We start from the raw sequence: 21,603 nt of genomic DNA, 5'->3' as shown, positions 1-21,603 counted from the left end.
TATTTCAAAAATTATACAATTAATATTTTAATAATAATAATATTAAATTTTTATAAAAAAATAATATTATTTATTGTATTTAATATTTTTAATAAATAATTTATAGAAAATTTACTAACTAGTGAAAAATGATTTACACAACCTATTTCAAACACCGTAATTTTTTTTCTAAAAAATACTTTTTAAAAATTATAATTCATTTTACTAGAAAAAAATTAAAAAAATATTTTTAATGAAACAAACATACCCTATAAATATAATGTTTGACAAATATAAATATCGAATCGATTAATACGAGTTAAAATATTAAACCTTGGTATGGTGTCTTCTCGAAAGAAAAAAAAAATTAAAATAATTTGAGCTGATATTGGGCGTGGGTAAAGATTCCCTGGGCTCAACATGTTGGGTCTATGAGAGCCTAATTCCAATTACTTTTACCTTCTCGGAAATAGTAAGATTGAATGCGTTACAGTCAAAAGAGTTGTCTAGCTGCTGGAATTCCCGCCAAAGAAAACCCCCGACCACAACATTTTCCCGGCAAATCCCGCCATCTTTAACTCTTATGTTCTTCCCTTTTTTTTTACTCCCTTCCGCTTTCAAGACAAAAGTGATCACACTTCACATTTCCAACTTTTCCCCCTCTCGCCTCTCATTTTTATCATTATTCGGGAAAAATGGCGCCGCCGCGTCGGCAGAGCAATGGCAGATCTCCGATCGTTAATCAACAGAGCCAAATCACTTCCTTCTTCACTAGAAAGAACTCTACTTCCCTCTCTCATTCTCCGACTCCCCCTCATCTTGCCAAGCAGACCTCTAAACTCAACCCTAACCCTAAACGTAACCGCAGTCCAAGTACAAGTCCCAGCCCTACAACTCCGTCTCCTTTCGAATCCAGGCTTAAAAAGCCTCTCCTAGTCATTGGACAATCACCTGCCCCGAGTCCTTCGTCGCTGAGCAACAAAACGTTTGGCAATGAAGTGATCGAGAAGAGGCTAAGGGTTCACTGGCCGTTGGATAAGGAATGGTACGAGGGCGTAGTGAAGTCTTTTTGATAAGAACACAGGAAAGCATTTGATTCTGTACGATGATGATGAGGAAGAGGAGCTGGATTTGGGGAAGGAGAAGATTGAGTGGGTTGAAGAAACCGTAGGCAGGTTTAAGCGGTTGCGGCGTGGGGGTTCTTTGGTTTTTAAGAAAGTGGTGATTGAAGATAAGGACGAGGATGTGGCGGAGAATTTGAACGAAAAGAGTGACGATAATGATGACGATTCTAGTGATGAAGATTGGGAGGGAAATTGGAATCTGGTAAGAAGAGTAAGACCAGTGCAAATGCTAGTAGTAAGGAAGAGTTTAAGGTATGGTTGTCTGAACCAGTGAAGAAAATTGAAAGTAAGTAATGAGGATTCTTATGTGCCACTCTTTTTTAGTTGGCTGCCTTCGAAATGGAAAATTAAATAATAAAGTTCCCTTCTTGAGAAATGAATTCCTTTACATTGAAAATTTTGTTATTTATTTTCCTCTAATTGTCACCTCTAAAGGAATTTGTTTTCTTCCTCTTTTTATCAATATTTCTATTTATGTTCTAACTCTATACGTCTTCATTTGTTACTGCTGCTATTTACATTTAAATTTATTCTACTGTGGCTAATGTTAACTAGTAAGTCATTCAAAATATTGGATGTATCGCAGATTATTTTCCTGTCTGTCTTGTTCCTATTTAAATCACCTCAATTGAATGGTTGCATATCTTTGAGTTGTGAATATGAACATTTTTTGCTACAGTTGAGAAGGCATCTAGTGATTTTGACAAGGTTTTGGTAGCTGATGGATTAGAAAGGTTTGGGAAGCGCGAAGCTGAGAAGTTGCACTTCTTTGGACCGTAAGTTCTTTAATTTTGTTCTTTTCATGTTCCTTCATTAACATCGATCCCATAAATATAACTACACCTTGAGGATTTGAAACACGTGGTGGCTTTCTTTATGTAATTAGATTTTACTAATGCAGCGTTCTGTCATCTTTAGCCTAAGTCTAACACTTGCCATTTAAACTATTTGATTACCAATTAAGTAGTAAATGTGAGTTTATGGCATTGCAATGCTGATAATTTATTTGGATATAGAGGCTGATTGTTAGTTCTGATGCAAGTATTTTAATCACATGTAATTTATTTTGTTTTCTATTTTCGTGGTCCTAAAGAAAGGTGCGTAGAGATGCGAATAGGAAGCGTCCTGGAGATGTAAACTACAATCCAAAAACTTTATTCTTGCCTCCTGATTTCTTGAGGAGCCTATCATGCGGCCAAGTAAGGGCATTCAATTGTCAAGTACGCCGAGATTTATTTTTCCTTGGCACTTATAGGTTGACCTCTATTATCATGCAGAGGCAATGGTGGGAATTTAAGTCAAAACATATGGACAAAGTTCTATTTTTCAAGGTATGTCATGATCTACCCTGATTTGTTGTTTTCATTAGTTTTCTGTCATTTGACATTTTGTTGTTAATGTAGATGGGTAAATTTTATGAGCTTTTTGAAATGGATGCACATATAGGGGCAAAAGAACTGAATTTGCAATACATGAAGGTACCTTTCCAAGTTCCTTCAGCTCAAACTGAATCCTTTTATGGATAAACTATTTTTTATTTTTATCTTAAGCCACTGTCATGGCCTGGAGACAACATAGAAAATAAGACAGGAGCTCCATTATAAACTGTAAGCCTTGTCATGATGTTATTTTTTTTAACTATTTCTCTTACTTTACTGCCATTTTTAGGGGGAACAACCTCACTGTGGATTTCCTGAGAGGAACTTCTCTATGAATGTGGAGAACTTAGCTCGGAAGGTTTGTCTGATTTATTTTTATTTCTAGTAGTTCTCATGACGTGCTTTGCTATGATTTCATCTTTTTTAATAAGCATATTCTGCTCAAATGGAAATTTTACTTGACCTTTATTGATTTAACAGGGTTATCGAGTGCTTGTAGTAGAGCAAACAGAAACTCCTGAACAGCTGGAGCTTCGTCGGAAAGAGAAAGGTGCCAAGGATAAGGTGTGCTATACCATTCATGATATTAGAGAAGATCAATTTGATTTTTATTGGTTTTCCATATTTTTACAGTTTCCCCTGATTGGAAATGGAGTGTGTTTTTCTCCATACTTCTTTTTGTGTTGATTAATTACTGTCTATTGTTGCCAAATATTTAATCATCGTGGTCTTAATAGAATTATTAAATGTACAAGTTTTTTTACATGTATGATGCTGAGGATCATTAATAATTCCATCTGGGTTCTGGCTAGGGCATATGATGGCTCATTTCTGTCTTTTCATCTATCTCATATTCATTATTTGTTTTTTAGTATGCTCTTTGGAATTTGTTTCGTATATTTTTTTTCTGTGGGGGTACATTAGGTAAAACTGCTGGAAAAAAGAGAAGTTGGGGTGATATTAAGCTGTATAACTTACTCATTGATATTTTCCAATATGTTTAGGTTGTCAAGCGTGAAATATGTTCTGTGGTTACTAAAGGAACCCTAACTGAAGGTGAAATGCTGTCGGCAAATCCTGACCCTTCTTACCTCTTGGCAGTGACCGAAAGTTGTCAAGGTTCAACAAACCAAAGTGAGAGGGTTTTTGGTGTATGTGCCGTTGATGTTGCAACCAGCAGGATTATTATTGGACAGGTAGGTTTTCTTTCCTTGCATGATAATTGCTTAGTTTTATCCATTCTTTGTTCAGACATGACATTTAGCTTTGTTCCTAGAAATAAAATGTGTGCTATCCTACAAGATCTAAGATTTCTGATTGTCTCCTTTTTCTCCGAAAAAAACTGATATACTCTCTAACTTCCACTTTCCAGTTTGAGGATGATTCTGAGTGCAGTGCTTTGTGTTGTCTATTGGCTGAGCTAAGACCAGTAGAAATTATAAAACCCACTAACCTGCTCAGCCTTGAAACTGAGAGGGCTATGCTGAGACATTTTAGAACTCCCTTAGTGAATGACTTGGTCCCATCTGCAGAATTTTGGGATGCAGACAAAACTATTCATGAAGTCAAAACCATCTACAAGTGTGTTAATGATCAACGAGCTGCTAGATCTATTAATGATGTGGGCGCAGATGCTTCTAATTCTACCAAGGATGATGAGTTGAGCTGCCTGCCAGCTGTCCTTTGCAGTCTACTGAGTGCTGGTGCAAATGGCAGCCTAGCGCTCTCAGCTCTTGGAGGCACTCTTTATTACCTGAAACAGGCCTTTCTAGATGTGACATTGCTTAGATTTGCTAAATTTGAATCACTTCCATCCTCTGGATTCAGTGGTGTTGCTCAAAAGCCTTACATGCTTCTTGATGCTGCTGCCCTTGAGAACCTTGAGATCTTTGAAAACAGCCTAAATGGAGATTCTTCTAGGTATGTGCGCATGCACTAGTAAGTTTTTCTTAATCAGTTTAGTCCAGAGATCCAACCTTATGCTTGGTCGGGTTTTTATGTGTAGGACACTCTATGCTCAATTGAATCACTGTGTAACTGCATTTGGGAAGAGGTTGCTAAGAACATGGCTTGCTAGACCGTTATATCATACTCATTTAATTAAGGAGCGGCAAGATGCTGTAGCAGGCCTAAAGGTGAGTTTTCCATTATAATTGTGATTTATATCTTGGAGAAATTTATTCAAGCAGTCAGTTGAATTTGTCTGAATAATTAATTACTCAATTTCAAGCATTCCATTATTTCTTACTCTGGTTGGTGTTAGGTTTTCATCTAAGTGTGCGTCTCTTTTGCTGAATTTAGCACTGTGTATAATGTTGTCTTTTCTGTTGTTTAGGGGGAAAATCTATCACATGCCCTTGAGTTTCGAAAGGCATTGTCCAGGCTTCCCGACATGGAGAGGCTACTTGCACGTATCTTTGCTAGCAGGTAAATCTTGGATAAAATGCAGCTCATTTGTATGTATTCCTTCATGAGGTATGGGGGATATATTGAGCATTCCTCAATAATTAAATTATACTTGTGTTTAAATGCAGTGAGGCTAATGGAAGAAATGCAAATAAAGTTGTTTTATATGAAGATGCAGCAAAGAAGCTACTCCAGGAATTCGTATCAGCGCTGCGTGGCTGTGAACTAATGGTCCAAGCATGTTCTTCCCTTGGTTTTGTTCTGGAAGATGTGGAATCTACACTGCTTCATCATTTGTTAACCACTGGTAATGTGAACTATGTTTTTTTATATGGTTTCTCAATGATATTAGGCATCTTATGTTGCTAACTCTGCACAGGTAAAGGTCTTCCAAATATCCATTATATTCTAAAGCATTTCAAAGATGCCTTTGATTGGGTTGATGCCAACAATTCTGGACGTATAATACCTCATAAAGGAGTTGATCTGGAATATGACTCGGCATGTGAAAGAGTTGAGGAGATTGAATCTAGTTTGGCAAAACACCTCAAGGAACTGCGGAAGTTACTTGGAGATTCATCCGTAAGTTTGTCAACAAATGCTCGGATGTTACAATGATACAAGTAGTTGTTTACTTGTAATGTTTTACTAAATTTTCTTTGATTTGATATCTTCTGTAGATCACCTATGTCACAGTTGGAAAAGATGCATATCTATTGGAAGTGCCAGAAAGCCTGCGTGGGAGTGTACCTCGAGATTATGAGTTACGTTCATCCAAAAAGGTAATTCGCTGTCACTGTCTCCCTCTTTTTTGATTAAATTCAAGGTATTATTATTCTATTGGTGGTAGATGTCTGTTGTTACAAAGCTATCATGTTGTAAACTACAAAGTATTGATCATATCACTGCATGCAAGCATTTTGCTTGGTCAGATGGATTATGCTTTTCTAACTCGGTTTCAATTTTCAAGTAGTCACTTTATATCTTGACAGAGTTGCTGCAGGTTTGTTATGCTTGTTGTTTACTTGTTATAAGCATTTTGCTATGTATGTTGGCAGAGTTTCACAATAAAGTACTCATAATTATAAGTCGTATTTAAATATCGGTGTTGATCTTACATTTTTACCTCCTGTAACTTTCTAGCATATTAGATTTTATAACCTCTGCTTGAAAGAAATCTTTTTCTGTGATTTATAGGTCGAGATTGGTTGGAAGTTGATCAGTTTAAAGGCACTTTTTGACTTGAGTGTTTTCACTTCCTGCTTGATATGTGCAGGGCTTTTTCCGTTATTGGACTCCATGTATCAAAAAGTTCCTGGGAGAACTCTCGCTAGCTAAATCTGAAAAGGAGACAGCTTTAAAGAACATTCTCCAGAGGTTAATTGTACAATTCTGCGAAGATCACAATAAATGGAGGCAACTAGTTTCAACAACAGCGGGTAGGCCTGATCACTTTTATGCAAAGTGCAAGCTGTACTGAAGCTTGATTTATTTCATTTATTTCATTTTTTTCATGTACCTAGTGATTTGTTGCTTTAAAGTTGTTTAAGTTTTTTTCTTGTTACCTGTGTATCTTGCAAACATCTATGCTTATATTTTAGCTAATAACTTTGATTTAGAGCCAAGACTACATGTAGTTACAGAAATTTTAGAAGACTAATTGTTACAACATAAAGATTTTGGTAGAATACACATTGTTTACTTCGGTTATCTGAACTGGTGGTTTTATTTTGCAGAACTGGATGTACTGTTCAGTCTAGCAATTGCAAGTGATTTTTATGAAGGGCCAACCTGTCGTCCTCGTATCTTGGGCTCTTCATGTTCAAATGAAGTGCCATGCCTTTCTGCAAAAGGTTTAGGACATCCTATTCTTACAAGTGATTTTATAGGCAAAGGTTCATTTGTCCCCAATGACATCACTATTGGTGGTACTGGTCATGCAAGTTTTATCCTTCTTACCGGTCCTAATATGGGTGGAAAGTCGACTCTTCTTCGCCAAGTTTGCTTGGCGACGATTTTGGCCCAAGTAAATATTTTCTTCCTATAAACTGTAGATTTTGTCTCGTGTTCATTGGTCTTCATGCTTGGCTTCTCCCCAGGTCGGAGCTGATGTCCCTGCAGAACATTTTGAACTATCTCCTGTTGACAAAATCTTTGTTCGGATGGGTGCCAAAGATCATATTATGGCAGGACAGAGTACATTTTTAACTGAGCTTTCAGAAACTGCATTAATGCTGGTACTTTATTTAATTCTGATCTATAGCAATCCTCGTCTGTCGGTTTTGTTCTGATTGCAGTAAATATGAGATATTTTGAGGGTTACCAATATGTGAACGTTTTCATACCCACCTGTATTACTTTGAATTTTAAAAAATTACACAATTTCTTTGAAGGGGATTTATTTGAGGTTTCTTCACAACTTTTCTTGTTATCCCTCACATCTTTTGCTTGTTCTCACTGGTAATAGCCTACTAGGCATTGCAATTTCACAATCTACATAAGCACAAACAGTGTTTTATTTATTTCAGTTTTCAAGTATTGAAATCTTGCTCGAGCTTTAAAAAAAACAATAGTAGATTTACTAAATGTTAATTCTAAATTTTTAGTATCTCTGAACATATTCATGATGGTTAATGCAGTCCTCAGCAACTCCACATTCACTTGTGGCATTAGATGAACTTGGACGTGGAACATCAACTTCTGATGGACAAGCCATTGCGTATGTTGTTGCCAATTTATACACCATTGAGTATTTGTTTGATATTTTTTTTGACTTGATCTCAGTTTCCCATTACTCAATCAGGGAATCAGTTCTTGAACATTTTGTACACAAGGTGCAGTGTCGAGGAATGTTTTCAACACACTACCACCGTTTAGCTGTGGACTACCAAAACAATTCCAAGGTGTGTCTGGGATAACATATTTTTTTAAAACTCAAGTTTATTTCATTGTACTTGCAATGAGTGAATCTGTAAAATGCATTGCTCATGTTAATGTTTTTTCAATTTCCTCTTATTGTCCGTTTTTTAACCTCTTCCCAAATTTTACAGGTCTCTCTCTGCCATATGGCATGCCAAATAGGAAATGGAGTTGAAGGTGTTGAAGAAGTTACATTTCTTTACAGGTTGACCTCTGGTGCCTGTCCAAAAAGTTATGGTGTAAATGTTGCTCGGATAGCTGGTAAGGTTCCTTGTAATCTTGGTTCCCTTCTGCTGTGAATCACGTGGACTTCTTTGGCAATGAGGCTTCATTATCTTTAATGGTTGCTTATATATTGTAACGAATAACTAATGTTTACTGTGGGCTGAAACTAACGAAATGAAGGGGATTTTGAAGTCTGAGTGATGTATAATTAGAGTACACAGTAGATTACAGAATCCATGTGGCACATCTCTTGTACTGGAAAAAGATTTAGCTTTTTGTTGCATTTTCTTGAATGTAGCTCATTTTCTCAAATAGAGGTGCATTAGTCAATAACTCCTGTTATTAAGAGCCTTTCAGAAGAGATCTGCGAGCGTACATGATAGATTTTTTGTGATAGTAAGGTATTTCTTCATAATCTGCTGAATGAAAACCCCAGGTGCAAAATTTCAGCTTTGCCTATGATGATGAATATCCCCCGACTGATAATCATTTCAGGGCTTCCTGACTCGGTGCTAAGAACAGCTGCGAGTAAGTCTAGAGAATTCGAGACTGTATACGGGAAACACAGAAGAAAGGGAATGGAAGACAACTTGCCGATGCAAAGATGCCCGGATAAGATAGTGGTAGCTTTGATTCGAGAATTGATAGGCCTAAGCACAAGTGAGGGCACATGTATTAGTTCCTTGATTGAACTTCAACAGAGGGTAAGGATGGTTCTGCATCAACAATGATGGAATCGTTTTTGGATATAGTGATGTGAATATGATTGTGACCGACTAGCGTCTAACATTTTGTAAAGTGTTAGTTTGGTTAGCTGGAAAGGGTGAAATTGGTTGACCAGCATTTTTGTGCACCGGATTTTTCTAATGAGAATTTTATTGACATGATATTTAACTCTTAACATCATTTGCTAGAAGATGCTGCCTTTATGAAATTCGTCGTTGCATTCTCCATATCCCAGATTATAAAGAGGATTTATCATATGAAATCGATGTATGGATGAAAATTTGACTTAATCTCGACGTGTATTTCAAAATAATTGACTCTTGCTCTTTCCTTTATTATATATATATACCCAATCAGCCTCCACTTACCACTCAACCATCAAAATAATTCCCAGTTGTACGACACTTGTTTTTCTTTACTCTCTCAACGTGGGGAACTTCACCTCCAGCACGCTCGGTAATCAATGCTCAATGGAACCTGAGGGAAGTGGAGCTCATTACAATTGGCGAAGGCAGCCGATCTCATGCTCCATGTCATCTCTCCAGTGGAACACTTCAGACGAACTCGCCGAGTGGTCGCCATGCGAGCTGAAGATCTACCGCTGGCTGGTCAAGTTTACGTTTTGGTTCCCTACAAAGGTTGCATTGCAAAGTTACGGATTCGGATATGGCAATAATAGAAGCAGCTTGTAGCGGAAATAAGAGGAGAAAAAGTGGTGGTTCTAGGGTTTTGCCTGATGTGGTGGCGGTTGCGTAGGAAGAGAGCCAAGTTGATCGGGTTTTGCCCATCCTGACATGACTTGTCCATGATTGTTTAAAGTAACAATTACAAGGGAAACACGCGGGAGGGAAATCGAACCTGGGCAAAGGTTGGGGAATGACACGGCTTTTACAACAAGATCAAGCTTCTTATTTGGTTAAATAATGAATTAAACGATATTTAATAGATACTCTATTTGAATTTAATGGAAAAAATTAAAACACACGTTTATAATCTCACTTTCCCCTCTTTTCATAATCTCATCTTCCCAGTCCCGATTATTCTTAAAATAGATTGGGGAATAGTTTGGGGTTTAGGGTTTTATTACCCTCTCATTTTTTTCGAATTCCTTATACCACAACTTCCAATCGATTAAGAAGAGGTGGGTTTTCTTGTTCTCCAAACGATTATTGCCACATTCCTCAAATTATTTCGAATGTGAGTTTATTTTTGTGAATCGAATCAATGTGAATTTCCCTATTTTTAAATGGGTTTTGAAATAATTTGTCTAACATTGTTAGGGTTTGTGCCAATTTCGATTGGATTTTTTTAGATTTTATGAATGAGTTGTTCATAACCCTTGAATATTGTTCTATAGCATAGTTCAAAATGAATTCGTTAGGGCTATTTTGTACTTCGATATATTTTTTGTTTTTACTTAGGTTTGTAGTATGAAACATTGTTGGTAGGTTGTTGAAATCCACATTTTGATGTATGTAGGATAAGAAAATAGATTTATTTTAATAAATAATCTTGTTTGTATGATTTTAGGTTGGTAGAAATTGTCTAATGGACAGGTCCGATTTTGCAACCATCTTTAGTTCTTCTAGACGAAATTTCGTGGATGATGGAGAACAAAAAAAGTGTTATTGTAATAAACTAACTCTTAGAGAAACTTCATGGCGCGATTTAAACCCCGAAAGAAAGTATTATGGTTGCCCAAATTTTTCGGTAAGAAAATTTGATACTTTATCATGTTAGTTGACTTCTAATAAGATATGTATATATAAACTGATAATGAAATTTGATTTTTCTCTTACTGTAGCATGGTTGTAGGTATTTTGAATGGTAAGATGGCATCATGCCTACACGAGCAAACCACTTGCTAATACAATTACGTAATAGTGAACGGAATTTAACGAAGGAGAATACAAGACTTAAAAGACAACTTAGAAGTTGTGGATGTATTTTCACTGGTCAAATCAACAGTATGCCACTAGAAGAGAGTGAAAGTGTTCAAAGTAAAGTGAAAGATAATGAAAGTATGCAATGCGAAGTCAGTAATAATGAATTAAAACGAAAGATTAAGAGCTTGAAGGAAAAATCTAAAGCATCGAAGAAACAAAAAGATTTTTATAGTACAATGTGCATTTGCTCTACGTTGTGTGTCATACTTATCTTTGTGATAATAGTATTTGTAATAGTAATTTAGGGTTTAGGGTTTAAGTAACAGGACAATTATATGTTTATGTATGTCTATTATTCAGTGTTCAAATTTTAAGATTAAGTGTTTGTGTCAAAGATTAAGTGTTTGACAACTACTTATATAGAATGAACTATTAAGTTATTTATCTACACTATATTTTATGTGAATTATACATAATAAGTGCATCCATAATTCGATGTAATTTTGTTTGTATTGTTTCAAAAAAAATCAAGATTGTTTGATTAATTGGACCAATTTTATGTGAAAAATAATTGATTTGTTATGGTAATTAGCGTTGATGTATATCATTCATCTAAAAAAAATTACACCTGTAAAGATACAAAATGATGGATAGTACGATGTTGATTAATTGATAGTGTTTGTGTCATATACAAAATGATGGATAATATCATGTTCATCCATAAATAACATGTTTCATGCAAAAAAATAATTGACAATATTTCTATCCCTTTCTTATCATGCTAACCAAAAACTATTTATAACTGCCAATTGTTTCCCATATCAAGTTAGGCACAAAAAGCAACAAGTTCAAAAAGAACTACTCATTCAAGTCCACAATTTCTATGTTCTTCATCTTCTTTGATGCAACTGATTCTTGAGTACCCATAGGTTCTTCAACTCATTTCCTCTTCTTTGGTACAATTGATCTAGATTGTTACAAACTAATGAATATTAAAACATTCATAAATTATTATTGCTAAAAAATGACATAACATATATGTTCTTATATAAAAAGTCTACTCCTCAGTCCTCAAATTAGTGTAGAGGCTTATCTTATGGTATCTTCTATTTCTTGTTAATCTATCAAAAGCAGTATTAACCTTCTGGTTTTTCTTTTCTTTCCTTGATACATGTGTAGTGTTTGTTACCATTGTACTTGATGACCTCATCGAATCGATGGCATCCCTATTTACTGAATCTTTGGTTGAAAAGGAAGAAAAATGAAATGAGAGGATAAAGGAGGAGAGTGGAGATTTTGAAATATATAAAGCAAAGAGAATATTTTTTAATTTAATTATAATTTTGGCAATTTTTTTTGTTTCAATATACTTTTAAAATTTTAATTTAATTAATATTATTTTAATAATATATTAATAAAATAACATCATACATAAATATTAATAAAATAAATCATGATGATTAAAATAGGATTAGTTCAAAAGTTGAGTGATTAAATTGAAAACTTTTAAAGTATAGTGACTAAACTAGAAGATAAAAAATAGTTGACTGATGAATGGTATAATTTTCTCATTTATGACAACATTAAATAGATGGTCAAGGGTCACATTGAGTTATTTTCTTGAGTTGGAGGGCCAAATTGAGAAGAAAAAATATGATGTTGGCCTGTTTAACATGCCACGTTGGCACAAAGTAACGGAATTGTTGGTCAATGACAGAAAACGTTGGTCAAATGACCACATTGAGTTTTTTTTTTACTTTGGGTGCAAAAAAAATGAAGGGTCACATTGATTTTTTTTTAAAAGTACTTGAGCCTTAGGTACCCTTCTGGCAAAAAAATATAAATAATTTTATATGCATAAAATCTATAATAAATAATAATTTTAACATTTAAATCTATAATATTTTAATCTATAAAAATAAATTAAATATCTATAAAATATTACATAATCCAAAAGATCTATATGATTGAAGAAATGATTATTATTCCTAAAAATTCGGCTATATTACTAAAAGGTATTAAAATTTTTAAATAGGTGGGAGTTATTAGCATAGATGTTGCCATTTATAATCATTGTAAAATTAATAAGAAAATGTCTATAAATTTTCTAAGTTAGTAATCCATATTTTAAGGCTTAGTCATTGCTCACATCGTTATACTCCCTTTTTTTTATATATCGCTCTCTCAAGTTGTAGGGTATTGGTATGGATGATCAATTTTCGTTTAGGCCAACAAGTAGTTTTCAAGCAATCATCCATTTTGGTGGTGAAATTGATTCTAATTAATTAAAAAATAATTCATTACTATATTACTAAGATTAAATGGTTTGATGACAAGATTGAAATCAAATGCTCATGTATTTGAATTTAATCATAATGGTAGAATAAGATGATAACAGAAAATGATTAAAAATATTTTATAAAAATTATGTATACAAATTATTTAAAGTGTTATATAAATCAAATTATAATTTTTATTAGTAAAATAACAATATATTATAAATCCCTAACCGTCTTTTTTCTCTTGTGTCGCTCTTTTTATATTTTTCTATATTACTTGGTCACTTGTCGTTGTCTCTTTCTTTCCTTTTCCCCTTTCCCTTTCTCCTTTTTCTTTCCTATTTCACCATTTTGAGATGTTAAATTCTTATATGAATAATTAAGGATGAGTATTCGGTTGAGTCGGATTCAGTTAAAAGATTTCGAGTTATTTAAGTTGATTAGTCTTTATTTATAATTTAAATTTTATTTTATTTTTTAGTGGAGTCGGGTTTATGAAATTAAAATCGAGTTATTTGAGTTTCTATTTAAATTTAATTGTAAATTTTATTATGTTAAAGTATTAATTGATTCTACTTTAAATGATTTTCTATAATCATAAATGATATACATATATATTTTTCATATACGATATATATATATATATATAATGGAAAGTTGAGGAATTCGACTCAAACTTGAAAATCATTCATATCTACTAATTATTAAAGTTTTCCAGTTATTCGAGTTCTATTTTATAACTCAACTCGAATTTTATTTTTTTTAAACTAAGTCGAGTTTATATACGAGTCGGATCAATTTGAGTTAAGATTTTCCACGTGGATTTAAGTAAAAAAAGATTAATTATTTTAAGTCGAGTCAAATTTTACTCTTCTACCATCAACCGATGTTTACTTGAACATTTAACAAATAAAAATTATACTTTTGTGATTATTTTAGAATATTATATTTAATACACTAGATTTAAAATCGAACACCTAAAAATCTTTTTACTATTCACACGCTAGACACTCTTTTGTCTCTCTATATAAAAAGCTATCTTGATGCATGAAAAATCATGTCAGTTATAAAACTCTTTCAAGCAATGAACCATTTATTCAAGACAAGCCACGATTTGATTAAAACCAACTGAAAGAGGGTTTGATTGGGAGATTCAGCATATTTTACTTACCTTCAAATTCTACTAATATAAACGACGAAACAACATAAAGATAAAGATAGATCACAATTCTCTAAAAATATATGTATTTGTGAATATAAATAATCTTCACTATATGAAAAATATAATTAATTTTTATTGTTTTATCTTGACAAATTCTTATTGGTTACATGCCATAACGTTGACGAAGTTAAGGTGTAGCAGCTTTCATTCCTTTAGCCAACTCCCCCCCGTTGTTTATTGGGTGTTGACATCTTTGTCCTTTTCACTAAATTAATAATGTATTATTATTGCCTTTTTGTCCGACAAATTAAGGAACCACCAATTGTCAACTTCACGTTAACCCCGGCTCCCTTTGTTTTTTTTAAACCAAATAAATCAGAGCCTTTATGTTTAAGATTTAGGATACAGACACCGCCATTTCCCTACTACTACATCCACATCGATATCAGACGTTCGAATACAAACGAATATAAAACTTTATATAAAAACATGATATTTTAAAAAATTATGATGAAAATTAGATATAATAAATTATAAAATTTTAAAAAAACACAAAATTGTATCTTTAATATTTCATTTCTACGGTAGCAATGGTTATTGTGGGTGGCAGCCACACAAGCAGTACATTTTAGAAAACCCTAAATATTAATGGATAAATTTTTTAATAAAACAGCCACGTCATCACAGGGCTAGGGAAAAAGGTAGAGTAACTAAAAAATTTCAATGTGTAAACTTGAATGATTAAAATAAACTTTTTTAAAATTCAACGAGTAAAATAAGAAAGATAAAATTTAAGTTACTAGTTTGTAATTTACCCGTATTTATATCATTCACGGTTTTTTTTAAAAGTATATATATATATATATATATACAACTTTAGAAACTTATCAAATTTCATATAATATAAATATTTCCACAGAGTATTTGGTTTAATAGTAATGATTTGTGTACATTTCAAGTCTATTGACATTATGTTCAGATTAAGATGCCGAAAATCATGCCACTTAAAAGTTTCTCAATGATATGCCTTAAATGAGATAATGATATGCTTTAGATGGGAATTTTATTAAAAAATCAAATAAAATAGAAACACATTATGAAGCAAGATAATTATACCAAATGCTTACTTTGTCTGACTTTTAAAATTATTATTTTACCTTTATAATATATTATATAGATTAAAATTATGCACTATTGGAATGATATCGGTGGTAAGAATTGTTGTTATTCTTTGAAATATTGAGTTTGTTAACAGTTTAAACGTCTAATGTCAAATGATTTAAAATTATCTTTAAACATATACTATCTTATATTTATCCAAGATGAATTAAAAAAATACATATTAAAATCATAAATATATAAACATGCTATATATATTATATTCACTACCAAATTATAATATTACGTTAAAGAGTATTGATAAAAACGAGATAGAAGAGTGTGTTTTTAAAATAATTTGTGATGAATATAAAATAATATATATTTAGAATTTTTTAATGTATTGATAATATATATATATATATAGTTAAAGTTGAAATTTAAAAGAATAATATTTTTTAAAATTTTTATAACTGAAATTATTTAATACGTTTATTTGCACGAATCAACTTACTTAAGCGGTTAAAGGAATCGTTGTTGTTCCTAGAGGTCACATGTTTGAGCACCAGCGGCTGCAGCAGGGTGATTGAATATTCATTGTCAAATAGTTTAGTGTATTTAGAACATATATACGTTTATTTATATACATAATTGAGAGAGAGAAAAACACAGGAAGTTGGAGGGACGGTGGAGGTCTATAAGGTTAATGTAAATCCTCCGTCACGTAACGAATAATCTAAACCATTAATTTGGTTAATATAGTTACGGTTGAACCATTTCTTTGACTTTATATCTACGCCAAACACAGTACCCCACATGTCTCTTATAATCATCCACGCCCAATTCATCTTTTCATATAAAATAAATTAAAATCAACGATGTAGATGAAACAAAAAATAGGTCAGTGCCCTCCAAAAAAAGGGCCAACGACCCCAAAATTTTATTGTCATTCCACTAAATCCACCATAAAATCTTTCACAAGATGGAGCCGTTTAACAAACACCTCCTTCACATTTCTTCATAAAAATGCTTTCTTCTTCATAATCAAACTCACATGAATGAAACTCTAACCCCAAACCTTTTCTTTTTATACAGTGAGAATTTGCTTTTGGAAGATCAAATATGGGTAACTATGTTGCTGCTCTCGCATGCCCTTCATCCGGGACGTCCAGGAGAGTTATCTTATGGGACGGATCGGTGAAGGAGTTTAGTTGCCCGTTGACAGTAGCGGAGCTGATGCTGGAGCATCCGCAACAGGTGGTTGCGGAGTTCCAGGCGGCGGTGAATCAGAAAAAACCGGTTCCGTTGCCGGCGGATTACGAACTCGACGTGAAAAAGGTTTACGTAATGCTACCCGTCAAACGAGGGAAGCCCGCCACGTTGTCGTCGTCGGAAGCTCGTCGTGTGCTGTTGAGTGCAAACTCGGTGTTGAGGTCGAAATCGGTTCTACAGTCATCAAAGTTTCTCCCTCTTTTCGCTAGGATTTGCCCTGCAAATGATGTTCACGAGATGGGACGTAAAATCCCATCGCAGAAGAAGGAAAACGGCGGTGAGATGCATGGAGAAGTTCGATGTTTAACGGAGTTTTTTCCGGTAACGGTGGAAGGTAGGCCGGAGTATTTGATTAGGCAATATTCAGGCAAGGGGTGGAAGCCAAGCTTGGATACTATAAAGGAGAAGCTGGTTGAGAGAAAGGTTAAGGTACCTCATTGGCTGTTTTGAAGCATACAATAAGCGGCTAGCTCTAGGTTTCTGTATTTTTTTTCTTCTTTCCGCCATAGTTAAATCTCTGAAGATCTTGGATACCAAAACTTGTTACTGTTAGGGTAGTCGTCTACATTGTGCAATTATGTTCATATCATTACAGGGAACAACTTTGTTTGATTATCAAATGCTTTGAGCCGGTACGAAGCCATTTTTTTTGGATTAGGAGTAAATTATAAACTTTTAAAATGTTAAAATATAAAAGAAAGTTTATGAATTAATTTATAAATTAATAAATAAAGCTGACTTCATTTAAATTATAATTTAGTAGACTTTGAGTTTGTTTAAATTTTATATTCACTATATATAATTTAAATCCAGTTTTCTAACAGGCATACATATTACTTTCAGTCTTTGGCCTCTAAAAAAATCATTAATAAATATGCATAAAAATTATGTTAGCATTATTTAAGAAATAAAATATACGTATTCCTCTAAACTAAAGATTGACAACAATATATATGACGTCACATGTGTTACAATCATAATTTAAGAAATTATATTATAAAATTCAAAAATATAAATTATAAAATTTGAGGATTCAAAATTATGAAGTGTTTATATGTATATATTCAAAATCTTTCTTAACCATTAATAACACACACTCTACATATTCAACTGCTCAACCCCAAATTTCTAAAAAGAATAACATTCTCTTTTATCATATAAACTATTTTATTAAAAAAATGAAATTAAATAAAATTTAAATAAACATCAAATATATCAATCACAAACATAAATCCAACTCGTCAAGCAAGGACAGACTGAGAGGGTCGAATAAAGGTAGTGTTCACGCTGAAATTTTAAAATTATTATATATTTTAGATTTTTTTAATATATTTTCTATTGAAATTAAATATAAGAAAATGTCACGTATAATAATGTGTTGGCTAAATTCTGTGGCCGGGGATAAAACATTAAATTCTATTGACCGGATTTCGAAAACGCTCTAACACGCACCGGTGCATGTTTAAACTCATTATTCATTGTCTAAATAACCATCAATTAAATGTCGTTTTGACAACAGCTATCTTATTTCGAAATTTCTTAAAAATTACTACTGTTGTTAAGACTTTCGAGTTTCATTCTTTTCATTTTGGCAGTATAGGTATTCTAAAGATGTCCATTAGATTAAAACTATAACTATATAAATTTATACATTTATATTCGCAGATGCATAGTTGACATTGACTTGTCCATTAAATAATTTGTATTCGTAATGGCATTTTAGTTTTCATGCGTATGACTTAAATTATATATTTTTAGATTTATGACATTACGAGTGTAAAGTATTTTATAAAAATAAAAATAAATTATTTTTCACCTTTAAACTTTTCTTTTCGTATTTCATCTTCAATTTTTTTTTATGAAAATAAATCAATTGACAAAAGACATGACACCTTCAAATTCAACTTAAAATATCTAAAATTCTTTGATGCTACATTAAATCACCAAGACTATTACAATTCAAAATCATTTTAAACTCACAAGTATCAAATTACATTTCAAACTCTCTCTCTCTCTCTATATATATATATAACAATTCTTACTTAAAAATTCTTTCTTAGAAGGAGGGTATAAGCTTTTTAATCCGAATGAGTATTGAATCCACAACCTAAGAAAGAAAGAAAATATCAACAAATAACTTATAACCACCTACACTAGATATTGTTATGGGTGTTTAAAGTTTGGTTAAAACTGATTTAACTGATGAACCAAAGTTTTTTTGGTTTGTTAATAGGTCGATTAATTTTAGGTTTAGTCGGTTAACGGTTAATGATTTTTTTTTTAACTTTGGTTATCGGTTAATTCAGTTTGAAATCTGTCGGTTAACCGAATTAACCGAAATTATTAAAAATTTTATTATATTATGTATATTATTTTATATATTAGCGTGTTTAAACTTTGGTTTAACCAAATTAGTTGAAAATATAAAATATTTAATAAATAATATATATTATTTATAAATTTTGGTTAGTTCAATTAACCGACTGATTAACCAAACTTTGCTCGGTTCAATTAATTATTTTAAAAAAATAATTCGGTTCGATTAACGGTAAAAAATATTTTCGATTAATAAAATTTTAGAAGTTCAGTTAGGTCGGTTAACCTAACAGACTGATTAAACACCCTAAATATTGTTGACATAATCATATAAATTTAAAACATTTATATAAAACTAGAATTTCATAATAAATTTAAAATATAGGCCCATTTACATGTTTTTTTTATATAAAAAAAATACTCCAAAGACTTGGTACTATATTTTCACTCGAGGTGTACATTTTTAAGGCTAAATATCATGCGATTGGCCCGATGTTGACAACTGAAATCTTCTAAATGGATAAGAATTATAATTCCCCCAAAACTCAAAAGTAGAAGTTAATGTGACATGTTGGACAAGAATCATTTTCATGTAACACATACTTATCCACTCATCTTTCTCCCCATCCCGGCCTTGCTGTAATTCTCATTGCAATCATGCCCTAAAGTTGATGAAGGGGTTCGCTCTTTTCGTGACCCAATTTTTAGGTGCAAATTTGTTTTTGATTTGTTACAGCTTAGCAGTCATGATTAGGTAGCCATTGTTGCTCATATATCCGTATATTTCAACATTAAAATTCGTTTTTAGATTACAAAATAGATAACATAATTGTCTCTAAAAGAATTTTGGTCATCTCAAATTTTAGTGAATTTAGATTTTATAAACCAAAATTTTCAATATATGATTTGAAATGTTGAATAGGGATTTTTAAAGATATCTGGCAAATAAAAATATTTACTTTAAGTTCAAATCTGAATAGTAATACTCAAATTATTTAAATTTTTAAATAGATTTACATTTTAACCCACATTGAGCCAAACTTCTTGTTATTGCCTTATTGGTAAACAGTACCTTTCTTTCTTTCGTTCGTTAATATGAGATATTTGAGAATTGCACTAGAAAGCATTGGGGTTCGTTGTAATCTGCCTTTCTTTTTTCTTGAAAATGCAAGCAAAGGTTTGAAAAAATTAATATGAAAAGGAGAGGTCGTTAAAGGGAAAAGTGTCGATGTTAGTTTGAAAAAAAAAAAGTGCGATATCATCTAGTTTGGTTACAAGAAGAAGATGTAATTGCACTATCACGTTTTCAGTTTAATCCCTTTATATTTTAAAGTTTAAAGTTAACGTAATAATGAAATTTTATTTCGACCTACTATGAATGATAAAATTATAAGATTATCTATTTAAAATTTCAATGCTATACACCTTGCAGAATCGATCAATTAAAATCATATCTTTTTTAAAAAATAAGGTTAACTACATGGATGATCACTTATGTTTGCATTTTATCAACTCTTAGTCAATGATTTCAAAAAACGTAAAATATAATTACTTCCGTTTTTATTTAATTAAAATATGATCAATTTCGTTTTTATTTAACAAAGACGTGGTCACCCCGAGTTAACTGCGTTAACGGTAGTGAAAATTTTTGCTATAATCACACATTTGGTTATTATTTATATATTCTCTCGATTTAGTCATACTTTTAATAAATTAAAATAAATTTAGTCATTCAATTGAATGATGACACATGTCATGTCACGTAAGGGTGTTCAAGAATACCCGAGCTGATTGACCCGATCCTTCGACCATACTACCCAGTTAAAAAATATCGTGTATTTATAATAAAAATATTCGATTTTCCAGGTCGGGTACCCGACCCACTATTTTTTAGGGTTTTTTGGGTCCTACCTGGGTCACAAAATGCTGGTTAATCGGGTACCTGCCGACCCGATACCTGATTTATTATATATATTATTTTTCATTTTTCATTTTTATTCATAATTTTCAAATTATCACTCTAGCATTCTAAAAATCATAATTTCTTAAATTTTGACACCATAACATTTAAATTCTTAATTTCTTAAATTATTTCACTTTAACATTCTAAATTATTTTTTAAAATATTTATTTTAACTTCAAAGCATTTGAAATTTAATTATATTTCTTTATTTTAATTTTTTAATAAATTTTATTTCGATTATGTAATTTTATTATATATATTATAGATTTTTAAATTTTTAAATTTAAAATTTTTCTATATAATGTTTTTAAAAAATAATTAAAAAATAAATAAAAATTATGAATCGGGTACCTGTGACCCGAATTATATAGAATATAATTTTATATATATTAACTTAAAATATTTTTACACTAACTTATTAAATATATTTTATTATTAACTTAATTTAAAAATATTTTATTTTTATTTTCATTTAAAAATATATAATTTATTAAAAGTATGACTAAATTGAGAGAATATATAAATAACATGGACCAAATGTGTGATTATATTAAAATATTAAACTGTTGTTAACGACAGTTAAATCGGGGTGACCACATCTTAATTAAATAAAAACGAAAGTGAATATATCTCATGTATTTTTAAAATCAGTGGCCAAAAGTAGACAAAACACTTAACATAAGTGATCATCTATGTAGTTAACCCAAAAAAATAATATTTAATTTTATTACTGAAATCACTCAATAAATTTACCCTGTATAAACCCTAATTACATTGCAATAGAGATTATTAAATATCAGTAGAGGAACAAGAATATAGTGCAAAACAGTGAGACTTAAGAATATCATGTATGAATCAATGAATGTGTT

The 21,603-nt window shown here is 31.8% G+C and overlaps 2 protein-coding genes across 2 annotated transcripts; both read left to right on the top strand.

The window, feature by feature from the left end:
* The first annotated feature begins 477 nt into the window (after nt 1–477).
* Nucleotides 478–8,874, top strand: LOC120186242 (DNA mismatch repair protein MSH6-like). Its single transcript, XM_039190232.1, is given in 23 exon segments — nt 478–1,046; nt 1,048–1,285; nt 1,288–1,389; nt 1,783–1,879; nt 2,197–2,302; nt 2,381–2,434; nt 2,507–2,581; nt 2,772–2,840; nt 2,963–3,046; nt 3,487–3,678; nt 3,855–4,402; nt 4,488–4,617; nt 4,818–4,909; nt 5,017–5,195; nt 5,268–5,470; nt 5,569–5,670; nt 6,165–6,327; nt 6,625–6,914; nt 6,988–7,125; nt 7,528–7,607; nt 7,692–7,791; nt 7,939–8,068; nt 8,528–8,874. Coding segments are annotated over 23 exon segments (3,780 nt in total). The 5' UTR covers nt 478–674; the 3' UTR covers nt 8,764–8,874.
* A 7,431-nt stretch (nt 8,875–16,305) lies between these two features.
* LOC120186308 lies at nt 16,306–17,029 on the top strand. The gene has a single exon (XM_039190290.1). The coding sequence runs from the start codon at nt 16,306–16,308 to the stop codon at nt 16,903–16,905; it is 600 nt and encodes a 199-aa protein (XP_039046221.1). The 3' UTR covers nt 16,906–17,029.
* Nucleotides 17,030–21,603: the final 4,574 nt, after the last annotated feature.

Source organism: Hibiscus syriacus, unplaced genomic scaffold (genome assembly GCF_006381635.1).
Source record: "Hibiscus syriacus cultivar Baekdansim isolate YM2019G1 unplaced genomic scaffold, ASM638163v2 tig00113337_pilon, whole genome shotgun sequence".
Classification (NCBI taxonomy): Eukaryota; Viridiplantae; Streptophyta; class Magnoliopsida; order Malvales; family Malvaceae; genus Hibiscus; species Hibiscus syriacus.
This window is presented reverse-complemented; position numbering and strand designations above follow the sequence as displayed.